We start from the raw sequence: 18620 nt of genomic DNA, 5'->3' as shown, positions 1-18620 counted from the left end.
ACATAAGAACATAAGAATAGCCGTACTGGGTCAGATCAGTGGTCCATCTAACCCAGTATCCTGCTTCCAACAACAATCCTGGTCACAAGTACCTGGCAGAAACCCAATTAGTAGCAACATTCCATGCTACCAATCCCGGGGCAAGCAGTGGCTTCCCCCATGTCCATCTCAATAACAGACTATGGACTTTTCCTCCAGGAACTTGTCCAAACCTTTTTAAAACCCAGATATGCTAATCGCTGTTACCACATCCTCCGGCAGCAAGTTCCAGAGCTTAATTATTCTTTGAGTGAAAAAATATTTCCTCCTATTTGTTTTAAAAGTATTTTCATGTAATTTCACTGAGTGTCTCCTAGTCTTTGTACTTTTTGAAAGAGTGAAAAAATCGATTCTACCACTGAGGATTTTATAGACCTCAATCATATCCCTCTCAGCCATCTCTTTTCCAAGCTGAAGAGCTCTAACCTCTTTAGCCTTTCCTCATACGAGAGGAGTTCCAGCCCCTTTATCATTTTGTTTGCTCTTCTTTGAATCTTTTCTAATTCCTCTATATCTTTTTTGAGATACAGCGACCAGAATTGAACACAATACTCAAAGTGAGATTGCACCATGGAGCGATACAGAGACATTATAATATTCTTGGTCTTATTTTGCATCCATTTCCTAATAATTCCTAGCATCCTGTTTGTTTTTTTGGCTGCCACCACCACACACTGGACAGAAAATTTCAGAGTATTGTATACGATGACACCCACCCAGATCTTTTTCTTGAGTGCAGACTCCTAAGACGAGTACAGAGTCTTACCTTTAACCTTTCACCTTTTTAAAACTTGGGAATTGAAGATTTAACTGATTTGTAAGGCTTAAGGTATGATCATTAGTTGAAAGAATTACAAGATATTTGGTGCCTGACCATGTAATATTTTAAACACTAAAGAGCATATTTTAAAACATAAATTAAACATATAAATTGCACATGTAAGTAGTAGTATCTCCAGAATACACCGACTCTTCTCCCTTTTTGTGTGGTTAACTTTGGCCATACAACAATTTATACATACACAGGACCTTTTTTTCAGAAAGTCCTTTTGTGGCCAATACTGCCGTTGTGAGCAATGCACTGAATAATGACTTTGTTATGTTTAGCTTGTTAGTAGACAGAACCTTCATTGATGGTATTTGCTTTTTCATATATTATAAATCTAAGTAATAAAGATAGAGATAACAGTAGGGCTGTAATTAATTTTTAGGCACCCAAAGCAGCAGGGGGAAGGGGAGAGAGGGAGCTACCATCCTATCTCCGATTGCTGTTGCCCAGATCCTCCGCTCAGTCTCCCCTCACCTTCATCTCTGCACATTAAGTTTTCTGGTGCTGACCTCACTGCAGTAGCAATAAGATAGAAGAGAGAATTCAGCATGTGGCCTCTCAGCTCTTGTACTTGTTCATACCCTTTGGAATCCTGCTCCCTCCTCATGCGTAGGTTTCCCAATATCGTACAAGCCCATGGGAAATGTGGGGCTATGCAGTGGATGATAGCGTCGGGACTGGCAGGCCCCACTCTGAATGTTTTCTTTCAACCTGCTGCTACTGCCATGGGGCTGGTGCTGGAAGACAAACAGCGAGGCTATCGTCCTCTACATTGAACAGAATCAGCCCATCCTAAAGTCTCCAGTGACTTGTTCCTGGCCAGATCCAAAGGCCTCTACTCAATCCTCATCTTTCTCGATCTATCTAATGCTTTTGACACTGTTGATCTCCTTGATAAATTGTCTTCACTTGGATTTCAGGGCTCCACTCTGTCTTGGCTTTCTTCTTATCTCTCTAATCACACTTTTAGTGTATGCTCTGGTGGATCCTCCTCCACTGCTATCCCACTGTAAGTCAGTGTGTACCTCAAGGCTCTGTCTTGGGATCTCTCCTCTTCTCTCGATATATTTATTCCCCTGATACCTTGATCTCCTGCCATGGTTTTCAATATTATCTTTATGCTCATAACTACCAGATCTATATCTCCACACCAGAAATTTCAACAAGAATCCAGGCTCAAGTCTCAGTCTGCCTGACATTGCCGCCTGGATGTCCCACTATCTGAAACTGAACATGGTCAAGACTCTTTCCTCCTAAACCCACCTCTCCTCTTCCCCATTCTATATTTCTGTGGATAACGTTCTCATCCTCTGTCTTATCAGCTTGTAACCTTGGAGCATCTTTTCCTCTCTCTCTGCACATATCCAACAGACTGCTAAAACCTTCACTTCTTTCTCTATAACATCACCAAAATTCATCCCTTTCTTTCTGAGCTTGCTGCCAACACTCTTATCTACACTGTCATCACCTCACACTTAGACTACTGCAACTTGCTTCTCAGAGGTCTTCCACTAAGCCCACTCTCTCCCCTTCAGTCTTTTCAAAATTCTGCTGCATGACTTATGTTCCACCAGTGTTGCTACACTCATAAAAATCCTCTCATCAAGTCCCTTCAATATGTAAACCGCTTTGAATGTAGTTGCAAAATACCACAGAAAGGCGGTATATCAAGTCTCATTTCCCTTTCCCTTCCCTATCCATGTACATATACAGTTCAAACTCCTCGTACTGATTTACAGGTGCATTTATTCTCAAGCGCCTCAGTATCTCTTTTCACAAGGTAAGAACTCTGTTCACAAGGTAAGCCTTTCTTATCTAAACCCTTCTCCTCCACCACCAACTCCAGACTGCACTCCTTTTAGTTTGCCGCACTGTACGCCTGGAATTCATTTCCTGAGTTGGAATGTCAAACTCCATCTCTGGCCGTATTCAAATCTAAGTTAAAAGCCCACCTTTTTGAGACTGCTTTTAACTCTTAATCCCTATTCCCTTGTTCAATACTCATGTTTGCTTTAATTATTCCCACAATAAATAACTCCTTAACCCCTTATTTGTCCTGTTTGTCTGTCTTGAATAGATTGTAAGCTCTGTCCAGCAGGGACTTTCTCATGTATGTTTGGTGTACAGCACTCTGTACATCTGGTAGTGCTATAGGAATAATAAGAAGTAGTACTAGAAGCAAGCTTGAATGGAGGTAAGCAACATGGCAATATTTCAGCACCTATCAAAATTTTCACTAGACACAGTTACCTCTATTGCCTGTTGAGCCTAGATCAGTGGTTCTTAAATCTGTCCTGGGGGACTACCAATCAGTTGGGGTTTCATGCATGAAAGAGATTGACAGGCATGCAACTCTCTCTCATGCATATTCATTAAAGATATCCTGGAAACCTGACTAGCTAGGTGTGTCCCGAGGACTGGGTTGAGAACCCCTGCAGTAGTCATACATAAGTATATATGTATTGCCATACTGGGACAGACCAAAGGTCCATCAAGCCCAGCATCCTGTTTCCAACAGTGGCCAATTCAGGTCACAATTACCTGGCAAGATCCCAAAAAGTACAAAACATTTTATGCTGCTTATCCCAGAAATAAGCAGTGGAGTTTCCCCAAGTCAATAATGGTCTATGGCAGATGTTTATTTTTTAAGTTGTGGGTTTAAGGATGAAAAGGTTTTCATGGCAGCCACTCCAGATATTGCTTGCTGGCTTGTTGAACTCTTGACATGAATAAAAGGTACTAGACCCATTTAAAATATTGTTCTTTCTTTAAGATTAGAAACTGAAGCTTTTTTTTATTGTTGCAGGTGGTAGTTAAAACAAGAACAGAATATAAATCTGACCAAAAAAACAAAGGGAAACTCAGGGTACCAAAAATCGCTGAGTTTACTGTTAGCTTCACGGATGGTGTAACAGAAAGATTAAAGGTAAGAACTGGCTATGTAATTTACAAGAGAGCATGAGCTTATTTTTACAGGATTCTGTGTATTTTTTTTCTTAGCTGATTGGTGTGTAAAATCTATAGACATCACACTGGAAGTCTGAAGATTTGGAGAGATTAAAAGCTAATCTGAAGTAGCTGTAAGGAAAACACTTTAAAATTAAACCATAGTGACCATCAGTATGTCATGTCAGTAGCACTGGATTAACTAATTTGTAAACATCCATATTATGCTGATTCACAAATATGGCAATTCTATAAATTTGGGCTTCAGTGTAGACGTCCCAATGGCATGCGCTTCGTGCCAATTTTATAATGACATCTTGGCGCCAAGATTCAAATAAAACATTCTAGCATATGTTGGCATTGGCACAGCCGTGTTTAAGTGCCCTCATATGCTGTCAATAGCAGTCTAATTCTGCCGAATGATGTATGTCATTTGTAACGTTCTATGCACTGAGGGGTCCTTTTACTAACTGCGGGGAAAAAGCCCTTGCGCTAGAGGCGGGGGCTGTTTTTCTAGTGTGCCAGGGTCCTTTTTACCGCAGTGGGTAAAAAATCCCCCAGCGGGTTAAAAAAAAGTGAACGGGCTCTGTTGGCACTAGTGCAAAGCCAACCATGCTAGCAGCTTAGTAAACCCCTGCGCTAGCTATTAACTACCAGTTTAGAGGGAATAGTGAGCAGCTGTACAAGTAACTCATGAAGGTCTTGTTTGACTTGGGCTATTGCTAGTCTACTTCATGGACCAGCAACATTTGCCAGGAAGGTCAAAGTCTGGTTATTTGCCTGAGTGTTTGGAGTTCAGGAGCAATCAAGGTATATGAGCTGTAATTGTTACTCTTGTGTGTTTATGATGTGGAATGGCTGAGTTAATGAAGATGGAATCTACTTTGGAGCATTGTTGATTAAGGGCAAAAAAATAACCAAATCATGGTGTTGGTGATGAGGTGGGTTGATGTAAACACAGAAGAACAAAGTCTTCACAAACTTAAAATCACAAGGAACACAACGAAGATGACAAAAAAAATGGTCTTAAGACGATGTGAAAAAGTCTGAGTTTGTTGTATAAGTCAATATTCTCTTACCGTTAATGACAGCTATCATTGCGGCATAATGTAAGCCACATTGAGCCTGCAAAGAGGTGGGAAAATGTGGGATACAAATGCAGCAAATAATAATAATATGCACGGAAAGTCCAAATATGTCAAAGAGACTCGACACGGCTGTGTTTCAGCCAACCAGCCTGCCTCAGGAGTCTTTGTATTCTAAATTGAAACACATAATGAAACATGATTATACATATACAATCAACTAATACTGAAACAGGACACAATCTAATTAAATGTACAAACCATAAGAATATCACTAAAAGGTACAACATAATCTTTGAGCTACAAATGTAAGAACTAAAATTTTAAAGGGCAAACATTAAAATATAAAATTTAAAAGGCAAACATCAAAATATAAAAATATAAATATATATAATTTTGGGGAATATAAAATGAATAATGGATGTTAAGAAAACAGATCATCACATATATAGATGGAGCTACGTTCACAATTATAGTATACCATTACAATAAATGGGTAGACACATACTATAAAACATGTATAAAAACGTATCATGATGGAGGCAATAATGTACCTGATAAACATTGGGTTGCACAGAATATTGCTTTGCTATTTGGTGACCTTTGATCTGTTCACTCAGAGGGAAGATCCTGAGAGCTGGATATGTATAGGGAACATGAGTAATTGTACTATGTAAATGACCTCTTCTGCAGTTGGATTTGCCATACAAAAGGGGCAGAGAAAGTGCAGTAAGTTCCTCAGACTAGGAGGGATTTTCATTCTGCAATTAGGGGCTGATGCTCAAAGCCGAGCACTAATGCGCAGAAAAATAGCTAAGTGATGCTCAAAGGAAATGATATGCAAATAATATGCTTGGTTAATTTGTGCTAACAAATCGAAAGCATGGGAAGGAACATTTCTGGCACATGCAGATAAGAGTTTTGCAGGAAGTGCAGCTCTTGTGCACATGTCTAGATAAAACTGGAAGTGCAAGCAGACTATTGTGCTGTTCTTCTGTGCTCTTAAATATGAGCCTTTCAAAAATTGTTTGCACTTAACATTTTTGAATTGCTCATATTTAAGTGCAGAAAAACATGCGTCAATGTGTGCGTCCACTTTCAGTTTTGCTTACACATGTTTGTTTCTCACTGCCAACACTTAAAGTTGCATGGGCTTCCATCCCCTTGCAAAAGAAGACAGAACCCACAGTTCAGTGTGAGAAATTGACAAGAAATCTCCTGAAAACCTTCTACACCGCCTCTGACCTGGCAGTCAATTTTTGGCCTTGTGGACCATCATTTCCTTCTGTACATTGCAGCACTTTTGTTTGTACATTGGGAAAGACTATTTACTGACCTCATTAACATCCATTTAAATACATTTAAGTACAATTTGTGGCCATCTTTAGCTCGAGCTAACACCGGCGCTCGAGCCCTCCGAGCATTCGGTACTGTATAATGTGTGCGCGAATCCAGCATTAACCACATGTTGACGTCAGTGGTAGTATTGAGCATCGGCTCCTTAGGGACAAGAATGCAAATGCTTATGTTTCTGTATGGTGCACAGGAGAGTGCCAACACGTTTTCTCCAGATATAGTGTAGTGGGATCTGTTGTGCTTAGGAATTACAGACCCACTGTGATTTAAACTATAAGATGGCTGGCATGTCTTTGGCATGGAAGAAAGGTGTTTATGAACTGTGTTGCATCTTAGATCTGCTGGTAGCTGACATGCTTATGTTTTAAAATAAATGTATATTCCACTGCTCAAAGCATGCCCGGAACACAACCCCTTTAAATTTTGCATCCTGTAGTATTTATACACGTAAACAGTGACTTTTAAATAGACATTTGCACACATGTTGTTTACACATGTAAATTGTACACAGTCCTCTAAAATCACCTCTTTTACTCATGCAAACCTTTTGGCAGTTTTTAGACTTTTATGAGAGGGAAAATGAAAAAAATATTGAAGGATAACTGAGGGCCTAGTGTGAGCGCTGTGTGAACTAAACTGACTGGAGGGGGTGGGGAGAGGGGGAGCAAAGTACCACAAGTCCATATTTCATGGCTCATAAGAATAAGAATATAAGAATAGCCATAGTGGGTCAGACCAGTGGTCCATCTAGCTCAGTATCCTGCTTCCAACAGTGATCAATCCAGGTCACCAGTACCTGGTATGGTGAGGTCATAGTAGTGCTGTATCATTCAAATCAACTACAATAAATATATTTACTAATCACTTGAATACTGCTGACACTTTGCTCCTGCATAGGATTTCCATTACAGCAAAATCATCTATGAAATCAAGCAATTTACATCATGTGTGTGTGTGTATGTCCAAATATCCATTTTTAAAAGTCTTACTGCTGAAATTGCTACACAAGGGCATCTTATTACATCAACCCATCCTTCCATGTGAGAAGGCAATTCACAGCAATCAAAAAAAAAATGAAATCCTCACATCGAAATCAAAAACGGCCATTCCCTGGGGTAATATCATGCTCAGAGTCAGTCACTCTTTCAGTCTGTGCTGGATCAATGTTTAAAATAATGACTGCATCCTGCAGCATCTCTCACAAACCACCACTGTGCCCACTGACACCCCACTCATCATCCTGGAATGAACCTCATTATGACTTGGCAGGCCATACGCTCACATTTAGACACAGTCCCTGACATGCAACTTGTCTTTGAAAAAGCTGAGGTATAGACGATATTAGCAACAACAACATCTGGAAAACAATATATTTGCTATATTTAAATAAAAGAAATGAATTAAAGCTAGAGATATGATAGAGGTCTATAAAATAATGAGTGGAGTTGAACGGGTAGATGTGAAGCGTCTGTTCACGCTTTCCAAAAATATTAGGACTAGGGGGCATGCGATGAAGCTACAATATAGTAAATTTAAAACGAATCAGAGAAATTTTTTCTTCACTCAACGTGTAAATTAATCTCTGGAATTCGTTGCCAGAGAATATGGTAAAGGCGGTTAGCTTAGCGGAGTTTTAAAAAGGTTTGGACGGCTTCCTAAAGGAAAAGTCCATAGACTGTTCTTAAATGGACTGGGGAAAATCCACTATTTCTGGGATAAGCAGTATAAAATGTTTTGTACATTTTTGGGATCTTGCCAGGTATTTGTGACCTGGATTGGCCACTGTTGGAAACAGGATGCTGGGCTCGATGGACCTTTGGTCTTTCCCAGTATGGCAATACTTATGTACTTATAAGCTTATCACCAGCAAGAAGGGAGAGTGACAGATACCAAATGTGCACACTTACTAATTCCCATATCATTATCCATTGCTTGTTCAAAACTTGGGATTGAAAATTGTACTAAATAATTAATATAAGCAATAGATAGACAAAGACCATAAAGAAAAAAAAATCATGTCAATAAATAAAAGAGGTTACAAAGAATGCCAACAAAAATTTAAAAAAAAATGACACAAAAGGGATGAAAACTGAAGTAAAAATAGATATGATAATTAATATCTGAATGTTGTTTACCATGTTGTATTTTGTGATGGGGGAGGAATTGATGTACCTGCTGCAGCTCCTGTCTTAAGTACACACAGCTTATCCTGTTGCAAACGTGTTGTACAGACCATGTTATTTCTTCTGCAATATTTGAATACCTCATATCATGGCAGTTGCGTAGTCATTTTCCCTTTAAAGAAATTGCATAAGTAGCTGTGAATCAATTTAATGTTAAACAGCTGTTAGGTTGCATTCTTAGTTGGATGGTGATGGCAGATATCTTGGTTTAGTATAAATTCTATAAAAATTACAAAGGAAAGATTTGTTCATTTTCCTGTAATGGAGTCATTTTTGGAAGGAGTGGAAGGGTTATATTGAAAGACAGGATCATAGCAGCATGTTAACAACTTGCATAATACAAGTTTATATTTCATGAAAAATATTTTTCATGTTCCATATAGTATGAACTTGTCAAAACAGTAGAAACAGATCGTAAAACCAGCTGTAGAAACTTGTTCAGCAGTGAGAAGGTTAAAAGGCCAGAATGGAGTAGTGTTAAAGCAGTGGGGCATGAAGATGTGCAGAGGAGCAGTGGAATTCAGTGGGCACTTTTGACACTGAACATTCACTGGCTTGTTCCAGCAGAACAAAGTCGTCCTCTGACTCCAAGTCTTGGATCTTCTAGTACTCTGCTCTCTCAGGGCCACCGAGTATGTGTTTGCATTTTACACTTTGCTTTCCTCTGTGTGTATGGATGCTGTTTGAAAGGCTACTTTTGAAAGATGGGCTTCACAGGGCTGCTTTCCAGAATGAAATAAATAAATAAATTGGGCGTTTTTGTTTCATCTCCCTGTTCCATGTTTTGATCCTGTTTGGACAAAAGCCTGCCCTGTGTGAAATCCTCATCCTCTTTCGAGGGCCATAGCCATCAGCATTTGGGGCCATCTGAATGATAAGGGATCACTCTGCTTTTTTTGTGGTGCTTCCAGAGCTTTTTTTGAGGGGGTACTTGGGGGTACTGAGTACTGGCAGCTTTTCCATTTTATGCTAAAATGGATCCATGGTCCTAAGATTTTAATGAAAGAGCTCAGACTCTACACACCAATTCTGCCTTGTCATAATTCTGTGACTGGTTGCAGGGGGCTTGGCTATTGTGGGGTGGGTCCCTCAGTGATTGCCTCACCCCTGAAGGGTGGCCTGGCTTTTGAGTACTGGCACCTTTTTGTTGGAAAAAACGTACTGGGTATTTCAGATCCAAATTTTTTCCTCACATGTTATTCTTGATTACTGGATCGTTTGCCCAAGGGTGGCAATAAGTTCTGGGCTGATAGTCTAGGGTCTGTTTCCTAAGTTGCATTACCTGGTACTAGGGAAACTGCCACGTACTAACAGAATGGGCCTGTGCTCACATTTAGCAGTAAATTCAATAAAGGGCAGTAAAAATTTGGAGCCAAAAAACTGGCCAGTATCTAGTATTGTGCAATGGCACGTTTGAGCACCAGATGTGTTCTAGAATACTAGTGAAAGGGCACAGTAACGTGTCCAGCTTTAGATCATAGGCGTAGTTTGACTGTTTCATTTGGGGGGGCAAAGGATGGGGCGGAGCATATTAGCATATTCATTTGCATATATACATATGCAAATGAATATGCTAATATGGAGGAAGGAAGGGAAAAAGAGCTGGCTGTTTTGGGGAATAACCATAATGAATATGTATGAGATATCAAGCCAGCTCTTTCTCCCTTCCTTCCTTCTTTCCTCCTTACCCAGCACTCCCTCTTCCACTCCAGTAGTATTTCCCCACCCCCTTTCCCATACCATGCCAGTGTTGACCTTAGAAATGCATAAGCTCTATATGTAGATCCTTCAAGAGGTAGTGTGTCATGATTTAGGCTCTACACCCTTTCTGATGTTTTGGTGCCACCTCAGTAAAGCCAACACACAATCTCTCCACTGCAATAAACTATACACAAACTTGTGCAAAAACACACACATAACCTTACTAAACCATAACAGCACTAATTCCAAGGACAGGACGAGCTGCAACCTTATGCGTGAAAAGGCAGAACTGTAATTACACCAGGCTCTAAAACACATGACACAACAGACATGACACAAGGAACTAGAAAGCAAAAAATATGAAGGCAAAATACTGAACTGGAAAGTTAACTAAAGAAGTCAGACTCAGCATGCAGCAATACCAGAACAATTGAAACTTACATGCAAAATTTCACAGATACACATTTCAAAAAGCTGACATATTCCAATTAATAAATTCTGAATAAAATACTTTTTTCTACCTTTGTTGTCTGATCATTTAGTTTTTCTATTCGCTTTGGTCCCAGTGTCTTCTGTTTTATGCAGTGTCTTCTTTCCATTTGATATTCCATTTAATAGATTCAAAATAAAATACTTTTTTGTACCTTTGGACATTTTACTGTTCCATCATGCTGGTTCCAGTTTCCTCTTTTCCTGTCTTTCTGCTAATTCTCCTTCAACTGCTTGCTGTCCATTTGTCTTTTCTCTTCTCTCCTGTCTTATTCCATTCCTTCACTACACCTACCTTTGACACATTATTTCTTTTTTAGCTCTTTCCTCTCTGTTTTGTTTCTTTACTGCCTCTCTGTTCACTTAAATTTCACCCTCGTCCTCATCCTTCTCCTTTTTAGTTTTCAGCTATCAAATTCCATTTCTTTCTCTCACCCACTAGCTGCCCCATTCCTCTTCTCAGTCCTTCCTCCAACCTTTCATTTCCTTTCATCTTTAATCAACTCTCCATTACCACATTTCTGCCCCCCCCCCCCCATCGCTATCATCCTCTCATTTGTTTCCTTCCCACCTCCCCTTTGGCCTCTCCCAAATAGTTCCACCATTTGCAGCATCTTCCTCCCTCCAACCTTCTAGCCCAGCACGCCTGCTCCCTTTCTCCCATTGTAGCCTAATATCTCCCTGTCCCTTCCACACACACACCCACCCACACCCCAGCATCTTCCAGCCCCCCCCCCTTCCCTGTGGTCCAGCATTTCTTCCTCTCTCTCTTCCCTCCCTCCAATTGTCCAGCATTTCTCCCTCACTCCCTTCTGTCCCTGGATCCACAATCTCCCTCTTTTTCTCTTTCCCCTCTAGTGTATATCTATCCCTCCCTCTCATCCATCCCCATGTACAACCTCTCTTCCCTCCTTCTTCTCTCTCACTGCCCACATTACTCTCAGTATCTCCCATCCTTGCACCCTGGGCCCAACATCTATCTCTTTTGTTCTCTTCCTTCCCCTTTTAGCATCTCTCCCATCCCCATACAGCATCTCTCTCTATCTCCCTCCCTCCCACTTCCATGTTCCAACATTTCCCCTTTTCTCTTGCTGTCCCTCCCTCCTCCTCCACATCCAGTATTATTTCTCCCTCTCTCTCCCCCATGCATCTCCCCCTACCAACATTCCCACCTCTCTCGCTCACCTCTTCCTAGCATTACCCCATCACCTCAACAGTGCTCCTGTGACTGTCTCTCCCTGCCACCAGCCAGCATGCTGCCTCGGTCTTCCCCGCCGGCGCTGCCTCGGTCCCTGACTCCCTGCAGCATTTTTGTCTTCACCCGTCCTGTAGCCGTCGCCGTCAGCGCTGCCATTCATTCTCACAGGCAGCCTCGTTCCCGCTCCCCTTTGCCGCGTCCACTCCTCCGACCGGCATCAGAGAGAGCCGGTCGGAGGAGTGGACGCGGCAAAGGGGAGCGGGAACGAGGCTGCCTGTGAGAATGAATGGCAGCGCTGACGGCGACGGCTACAGGGCGGGTGAAGACAAAAATGCTGCAGGGAGTCAGGGACCGAAGCAGCGCCGGCAGGGAAGACACAACTAAGCCCCGCCAGTTCGCCGGTGCGTCTCGTTTGGGGGGGCAATGCCCCCCCTCGCCCCCCCAATCTACGCCTATGCTTTAGATGACCACTTATTTCATGTCTATGGCTAGTGTAAACGTGGCAGTTGCATACATAACAGCAAGAATTCTATAAAGTGCACACAAGGTTGGTCGGATGCCTTGACATGCTCATGCCCCTCTCCCTCCCACATCAATGCCCCTTTGCAGTTTATGTGAGAGAAGTTTACAGAACAGGGACGTAAATCAGTTACTTGCACAGCTGCTAATTAGTGCTTGTTCAGGCCAATTATTCTACTTATCTCCAATTAAGTGCCAATTTGCTAATTATGTTTCATGAGTAACTGACTCTACACTACAGTTGCGCTCCTGATTTTAGTCGCCATTTGCATGGGCGGGCCGTGGGCGTTTCTTTCAGGTATGCACGCAGTTTAGAGAATATTATACACTGCGTGCATCACTTTGTTGCACCTAGGCATGCCAACTTATGCTTGTTATTGACATGGTGTAAGAAGTCACACCTACTCATGGATGTGTCAATGCCAACCTTATGCTAGTATTCTATAATGGAATTGTGGAATTGGCTGGGAATTGGACAAGGGCTACGACTTATAGAACAAAAAAGTAATAATGTGTAGCAGTTAATGACACCTCAAGAGATGCAGTTAACAGCATCAGCCAGTGCACAGGGAAAAACCTTCTTTTCTCTGTTCATTGAAAGGAGGAAGATGCTGGAGATGCTACCAATAGTTAATATAGAGGTTTTGCAGTTACTGCATGTTAATTTTGGTAATTACCACATGGTAGCTTCAAAATTCTAACCTCACTTTAGTAAATATCTGGGGTTTATGCTGTGATTCCAACCTTTGTCATAAAGAACCAAACACATCCTTTGTTACTATAGTAACTTCTATATTTCAGTTCATTTAATGCATATGTACCCTCCCCCACCTTCCAGCAACCAGTTTGCTCAGTTTGGATAACAAATATAAAATACTTGATATTTGTCATTGTGCCAGGGGTTTAACCAGCAAGCCCATTTTTTTTGGGGGGGGGGCCCAAGAGTGAACTTGGGGAACCATGCATCTCCTCTCTGCTCACCCCTCCCCCACATTAAAAATCTTACCTTTATTGGTGGAGATGTCCAAACTCCACCAGCTGAAGAGATCGGATTCATGCAGGCGGGGGGAGGACGGGGGTTTAGGGTTAGGGGGCGGTAAGGAGGGGAAGGGGGGCACTAGGGTGGATGTGAATGTTTGTTTTCTTTGTGAATGGTTAGGGGCAGAGGCGGATAGGGGGTAGGGTGTACATGGTAGGGGATATATAAAGAAAAGGTCAGAATGTTAGTGCTAGTAGTGAGCAACCAGGGGATCAGCAAAGGGAGGGTTGGAAATGACTGTTTTTGGTACATTCTTTGTTCTAGTACAATGCATTGCTTTGCGCTGTATCCATGTTTGATATGTTTGAAATCTGTAAGTTTGCTCGGTTCTGACGTCAATAGAGATGAAATTAAAAAAAAAAATGAAGAGATCCGCCACCCAAACCCCCCCCCCCCCCCCCCCTCAGTGCTGCCTCAGCAGTAGGGAAGTCGGTGGCATGCTTTCCAGCCATTGATGCTGCACTCCTTGCACATGCTCAGTTCATGAATGAGCTCAGCATGCATGGAGTGCTTGTGTCAGCAGCTGGAAAGCCCGTTGCTGATTTTCTTGCTTTGAGGTAGCAGTGTGTGTGTGTATGGGGGGGGGGGGGGGTGCGGCAGATCTCTTCAGCTAGTGGGGCTTGGGCATTCCCACCAGCTATTCAAGTGTTGTGTGAATGGAACTGACACTGTCCTGTCACATTCTGTAGTTCCTTTTCTCTAATATTTTATGATTTTAGATTGTTGACCTCATTGATCTGCTAGTTAGCAAAGGTGGCATAGCAAATGTAAATAAACTGTAAACTGTTCAAGCGTACTGCAGTTTTGGAGGGGCCTGAGCCCAAAGCGGGGAGGCCCAGACCCCAAAGCCCCCCGTGGCTACACCACTGAGTGAACCCAGCCCTGAAACTGTGCGTAGTGTAATGTCTCTATCCATAGCTGTTCTTCTTTGAGGCTCAGTTTGCATCTGTCTGAGAAATTGCATTACGGACCTCTTTTATAAAGCCACGCTACCGATTCTCAATGCGGCAAGAGGAACTCCATTCAGTTCCTTTGGGCTTCCTCTCATTTGCCGCGTGGGAATCGCTAGTGTGGCTTTGTAAAAGAAGCCCTAAATACAATGGGATGTTCTCCCTATATGTAATTAAGTTTTCACTTATCATGCCACAAAAGTGCAAGAGATTTGAGTGATAACTTGTTAACACACATTCAGGCACATCCATTGCTGTATGTTGTATACAAAAACCCCAGAGCGACAGCACATTTAGTGTGTCAGGGGTGTAACCAGTGGTGTGCTGGAGCCGGCTCGCACCGGCTCGCAAGAGCCAGTTGTTAACTTTGCTTCCGACTTGCGAGCCAGTTGTTGAAACACGTGAGCCGGCTCTCCTCCCTCCCTCCGGATCCGGTCCCTCACGCCACCGACCTGACTCTTCAAATTCTTCGGGGCAGGCAGTCTTGCCTGCCCGCTGCCAGCACTGACTCTCCCCCGCTGGCGCTGTTGGTTCGCGCTTTAAAAATGGCTGCTGAGACTTCCAGAGGCGGCCTCGCAAGACTTCTGCTGAAGTCTCGGTGGCCATTTTGAAGCGCGAACCGGCAGCGCCAGTGGGGGAGAGTCAGCGCTGGCAGCGGGCAGGCAGTACTGCCGGCCTCGAAGAATTCGTAGAGTCAGGTTGGGTCGGTGACGTGAGGGACCGGATCCGGAGGGAGGGAGGAGAATTCGCCGAACAACTCGGGAGGGGGTGGCAGGGGAGAGAAGGGAGTTGCTGGGCATTTGTGGATGGAGGGGAGAGAAGGGTCGCTGGGTATGGGTGCATGCAGGGCAGGGGCGAGGAGGGTCACTGCTGGACATGGGTGGATGGAGGGCAGGGGAAAGGAGGGTCACTGGGTATGGGTGCATGCAGGGCAGGGGAGAGAAGCGTCGCTGGGTATGGGTGCATGCAGGGCAGGGGAGAGGAGGGTCACTGGGCATGAGTGCATGGAGGGCAGGGGAGAGGAGGGTCGCTGGGTATGGGTGCATGCAGGGCAGGGGGAGAGAAGGGTCACTGGACATGGGTGGATGGAGGGCAGGGGGAGAGAAGGGTCGCTGGACATGGGTGGATGGAGGGCAGGGGAGAGGAGGGGAGAGAGAAGAAATGCTGGACATGGATGGAGGGGAGGAAAGAGTGAGGAAGGAGATGAGATGAGGGAAAAGGAAGCGAGGAGAAAAACTGCACATGGATGAAGAAAATAGGCAGAAGCTGAGGACCAGAAATGAAGAAGAAAGGAGGAAAGGAAAGAAATAAATGGAAAGGAAGCCCTGGAAACGGAGTTGAGAGGACAGATAGCAGCAGAATCAGATACTGGGCCAGCATGATCAGAAAAACAGTCACCAGACAACAAAGGTAGAAAAGAAATCATTTTATTTTCATTATAATGTTTGGAATATGTTCACTTTGAGAATCAGGTGCTCAACATTAAAAGTTTATATTTATTTACTTATTTATGGCATTTTATCGCACATTAAACATGAATTAGATTGGAATCTGGGATCATTTAATTTTTTTTTCCTGGAGTAATGCATTGCCACCCCCCCCAGGCTGTCTCCCCGGCTATAGCCAGCTGTGCAATTTGGGGGGGGGGGGCGCAGAGGGGGCGGGGGTGGGGGGGCGCAGCGGGAGACCGGGGAGAGAGCCTGTTATTAAACATTTACCAGCACACCACTGGGTGTAACTAATGTTTATTTGATACTCAAAGTGCTCCCACAGTGCTTTTGCTGACAATGATCTTATGGTGGGGGAAGGACATGGTTGTGTGAATGCAGATACAGTTCTATTATTTAGACTGAAAATGACATCATTTACGGTGGAATTCTCATTAGATTGCAGACTTACAAGACAATTTCTCTTCAGCCTTCCGCAGGACAATCCATTGGATGGCTATTTCCTCCCTTTGTGTTACCTTCTCTTGCTGCAGTTCATAGAAGGTTTTATTACAGGTCACCTAGGTTGAGAGGCTCAAGTAGGCTCCTATTTCAAGCCTGTTTTATAAAGACTCATAGCCACCCATGTATCTGTAAACTACTAAGGGCCAAAGCAGCAGAAATTGCAACTAGATTGAAACCACAGATACTTATGCCCGCCCAATAGACAGCAGGCATAGATGTTTGTACATAAAGGGGGCAGTTCTATAAAGAGTGCCAAAAGTTAGGCATTCTTTATAAAGGTCAATTGAGATTATGCACTGAAATTTTGCAATTTAAGTGGCTATTGAAAATGTCTTTGTTTCTGAAGGTATTTATGTAAAGTCGGCTGTTATAATGGCGCAGTTTTGATGCAAGTTTTGGTTATGATACAGTGATGACATGTATTTTGTTATTTTTTTTTTGTTGTTGGTGATTTTATTTTGCATGCTTTTATTGTAAACTGCTTTGATTCAAGCAGTCTATAAATGTGTAAAATAAATAAATACATAAATAAAATGCAGTGCACTGAGCGCGATCTCTATAACAGCGTCTGGTGCCCAGGTTCCGCCAGAATACTAGCATAAGTCAGTATTTATGTGACATGTCAATAGCAGGCATAAAGTTATGTGCATAATTGTTGGACACAGCTATGTCCGCCCATCTGCCTCCCCCTTTGAACTCCTCTTTGCATTTAGTTGCGTACTAAAGTTATAGAATACCATTTGCACCAAACTTTAATAGCCTCAGGCATAAGTTCTAGAACTTAAGTGCACATACTGACACTGAATTTTAGATGCTACACAATTTAAATTTATAGAATGCTAGCGCTTATTTGGATGAGTGCACTCTTACACATGTAAGTGCTAGCAGAACGCTCAGCGCACAAATACCAGTCATCAATAAAACTGTTTAACTCCCTTTGAAAATTGCCCCTGCTATTGTTAATAATGTGCAATCAGAAATGCTTTTTTTTCCGTTGCACAGCTACAGAGGAATGTAAAATGAAGCTGGGTGGCTTTTGTCACCCTTAACAAATGTGACACCATGTTATCATTATTATAAAGCTCCCAGGAATCTTAGGTGCTGCAGCCTCTGTTTAATCAATGAAAAGCTTGTCTCTTATTTTCTACCATTTTGCTTGACATGCTTTGGCATCTACAGGTAATAGTTATGAACAGTGCAATTTTTCTAGCAAAAAAGGTGCCAGTACTCAAATGCCAGGCCACCCTTCAGGGGTGGGGTGATCACTGAGGGACCCACCCCACAATAGCCAGGCCCCCTGCAACCAGTCACAGAATCTATGACAAGGCAGAATTGGTGTGTTGAGCCTGAGCTCTTTCATTAAAACTTGTGGTCCATGGGTCAATTTTAGCAGACACTGGAAAAGGTGCCGGTACTCAGTACCCCCTCAAAAAAAGCCCTGGTTATGAAGCTGGAATAACAGGAAACAAGCATTTTTTACTGATTAATATGCAGTTTTTTAAAAATGTATTTTCCCTCTTTCTCTACTTCTCGAAGAGCAGTATAATAAAATAGGAAAAGACTGTAGTTTATAAAGTGGGTATTTATTAAAACATATCTAGGTCCTTTAAATAGTCACATAGAAGTGATATTTTAACATTTTAGGCCAGTAGTGAAGTTGGATACTGAGCAAATCATTCGAAGCTGGAGTTTTCCTTAGCAATAGATTTGACATAGGCGTGAAGAAAACAGATTACTATTGCTCATGCAGCTATGGGAAGTGACCTTAGCTGGTGGAAACTTGGCAGTATGATTTTGATTTCTAGTTTTGTTGCTAGTAATTTACTTCTCTGAAATATTATGTGAATTCATGGTCCTTCTGCAGCTTTGGGACTCCTTCCTTGAAGGGAGTAAACATGTAGGTTTGATATAGTGAACCTCATGGACGAAAGCTCCATCACCAAACAAGCAAAGAAATACATGGAAGAATCAATCAGATTACAAATATCCTCTCATACTGATGGAGTTTCTTGGCAGTTACTGAAATGTGGGCCACACACAACAGAGTGGGCCCTGGTTGCTAAACAATTTCTCCCATTTTGTGCCTGTAGCAACATTTTATGACAACGGATCAATGGGTTGAACTGAAAACACATATTCCTAAAATGCATTGTAATGCAGACATGCATTCTGGACTCAGAACTTCATGTTTCCTTCTGACCAGTTCCATTGTTCATTTTAACCCCGTATCTGCAGTCATCTATTATGTTACTGTGTTATTTAGTATTTGATTAGGAAATATTTTTTGTCTGGACTTGATCTTACTGTTTTTCATTTCTCTTCTGGTGTTGTTTC

General features: G+C 42.4%; 1 protein-coding gene across 1 annotated transcript in view; it reads left to right on the top strand.

Annotated features, from left to right (window-relative positions):
- NSG2 (neuronal vesicle trafficking associated 2) overlaps nucleotides 1–18620 on the top strand; it is a 41291-nt gene that overhangs the window by 9616 nt on the left and 13055 nt on the right. Inside the window, exon 3 of the mRNA XM_030212789.1 lies at nucleotides 3675–3794. Within this exon, the coding sequence (XP_030068649.1) occupies nucleotides 3675–3794 (120 nt within the window). The remainder of the gene's footprint in view (nucleotides 1–3674; nucleotides 3795–18620) is intronic.

Source organism: Microcaecilia unicolor, chromosome 8 (assembly GCF_901765095.1).
Source record: "Microcaecilia unicolor chromosome 8, aMicUni1.1, whole genome shotgun sequence".
In the NCBI taxonomy this organism is placed as follows: Eukaryota; Metazoa; Chordata; class Amphibia; order Gymnophiona; family Siphonopidae; genus Microcaecilia; species Microcaecilia unicolor.
Note: the sequence above shows the minus strand (reverse complement) of the source record. Positions and strands in the feature narration are given on the sequence as shown.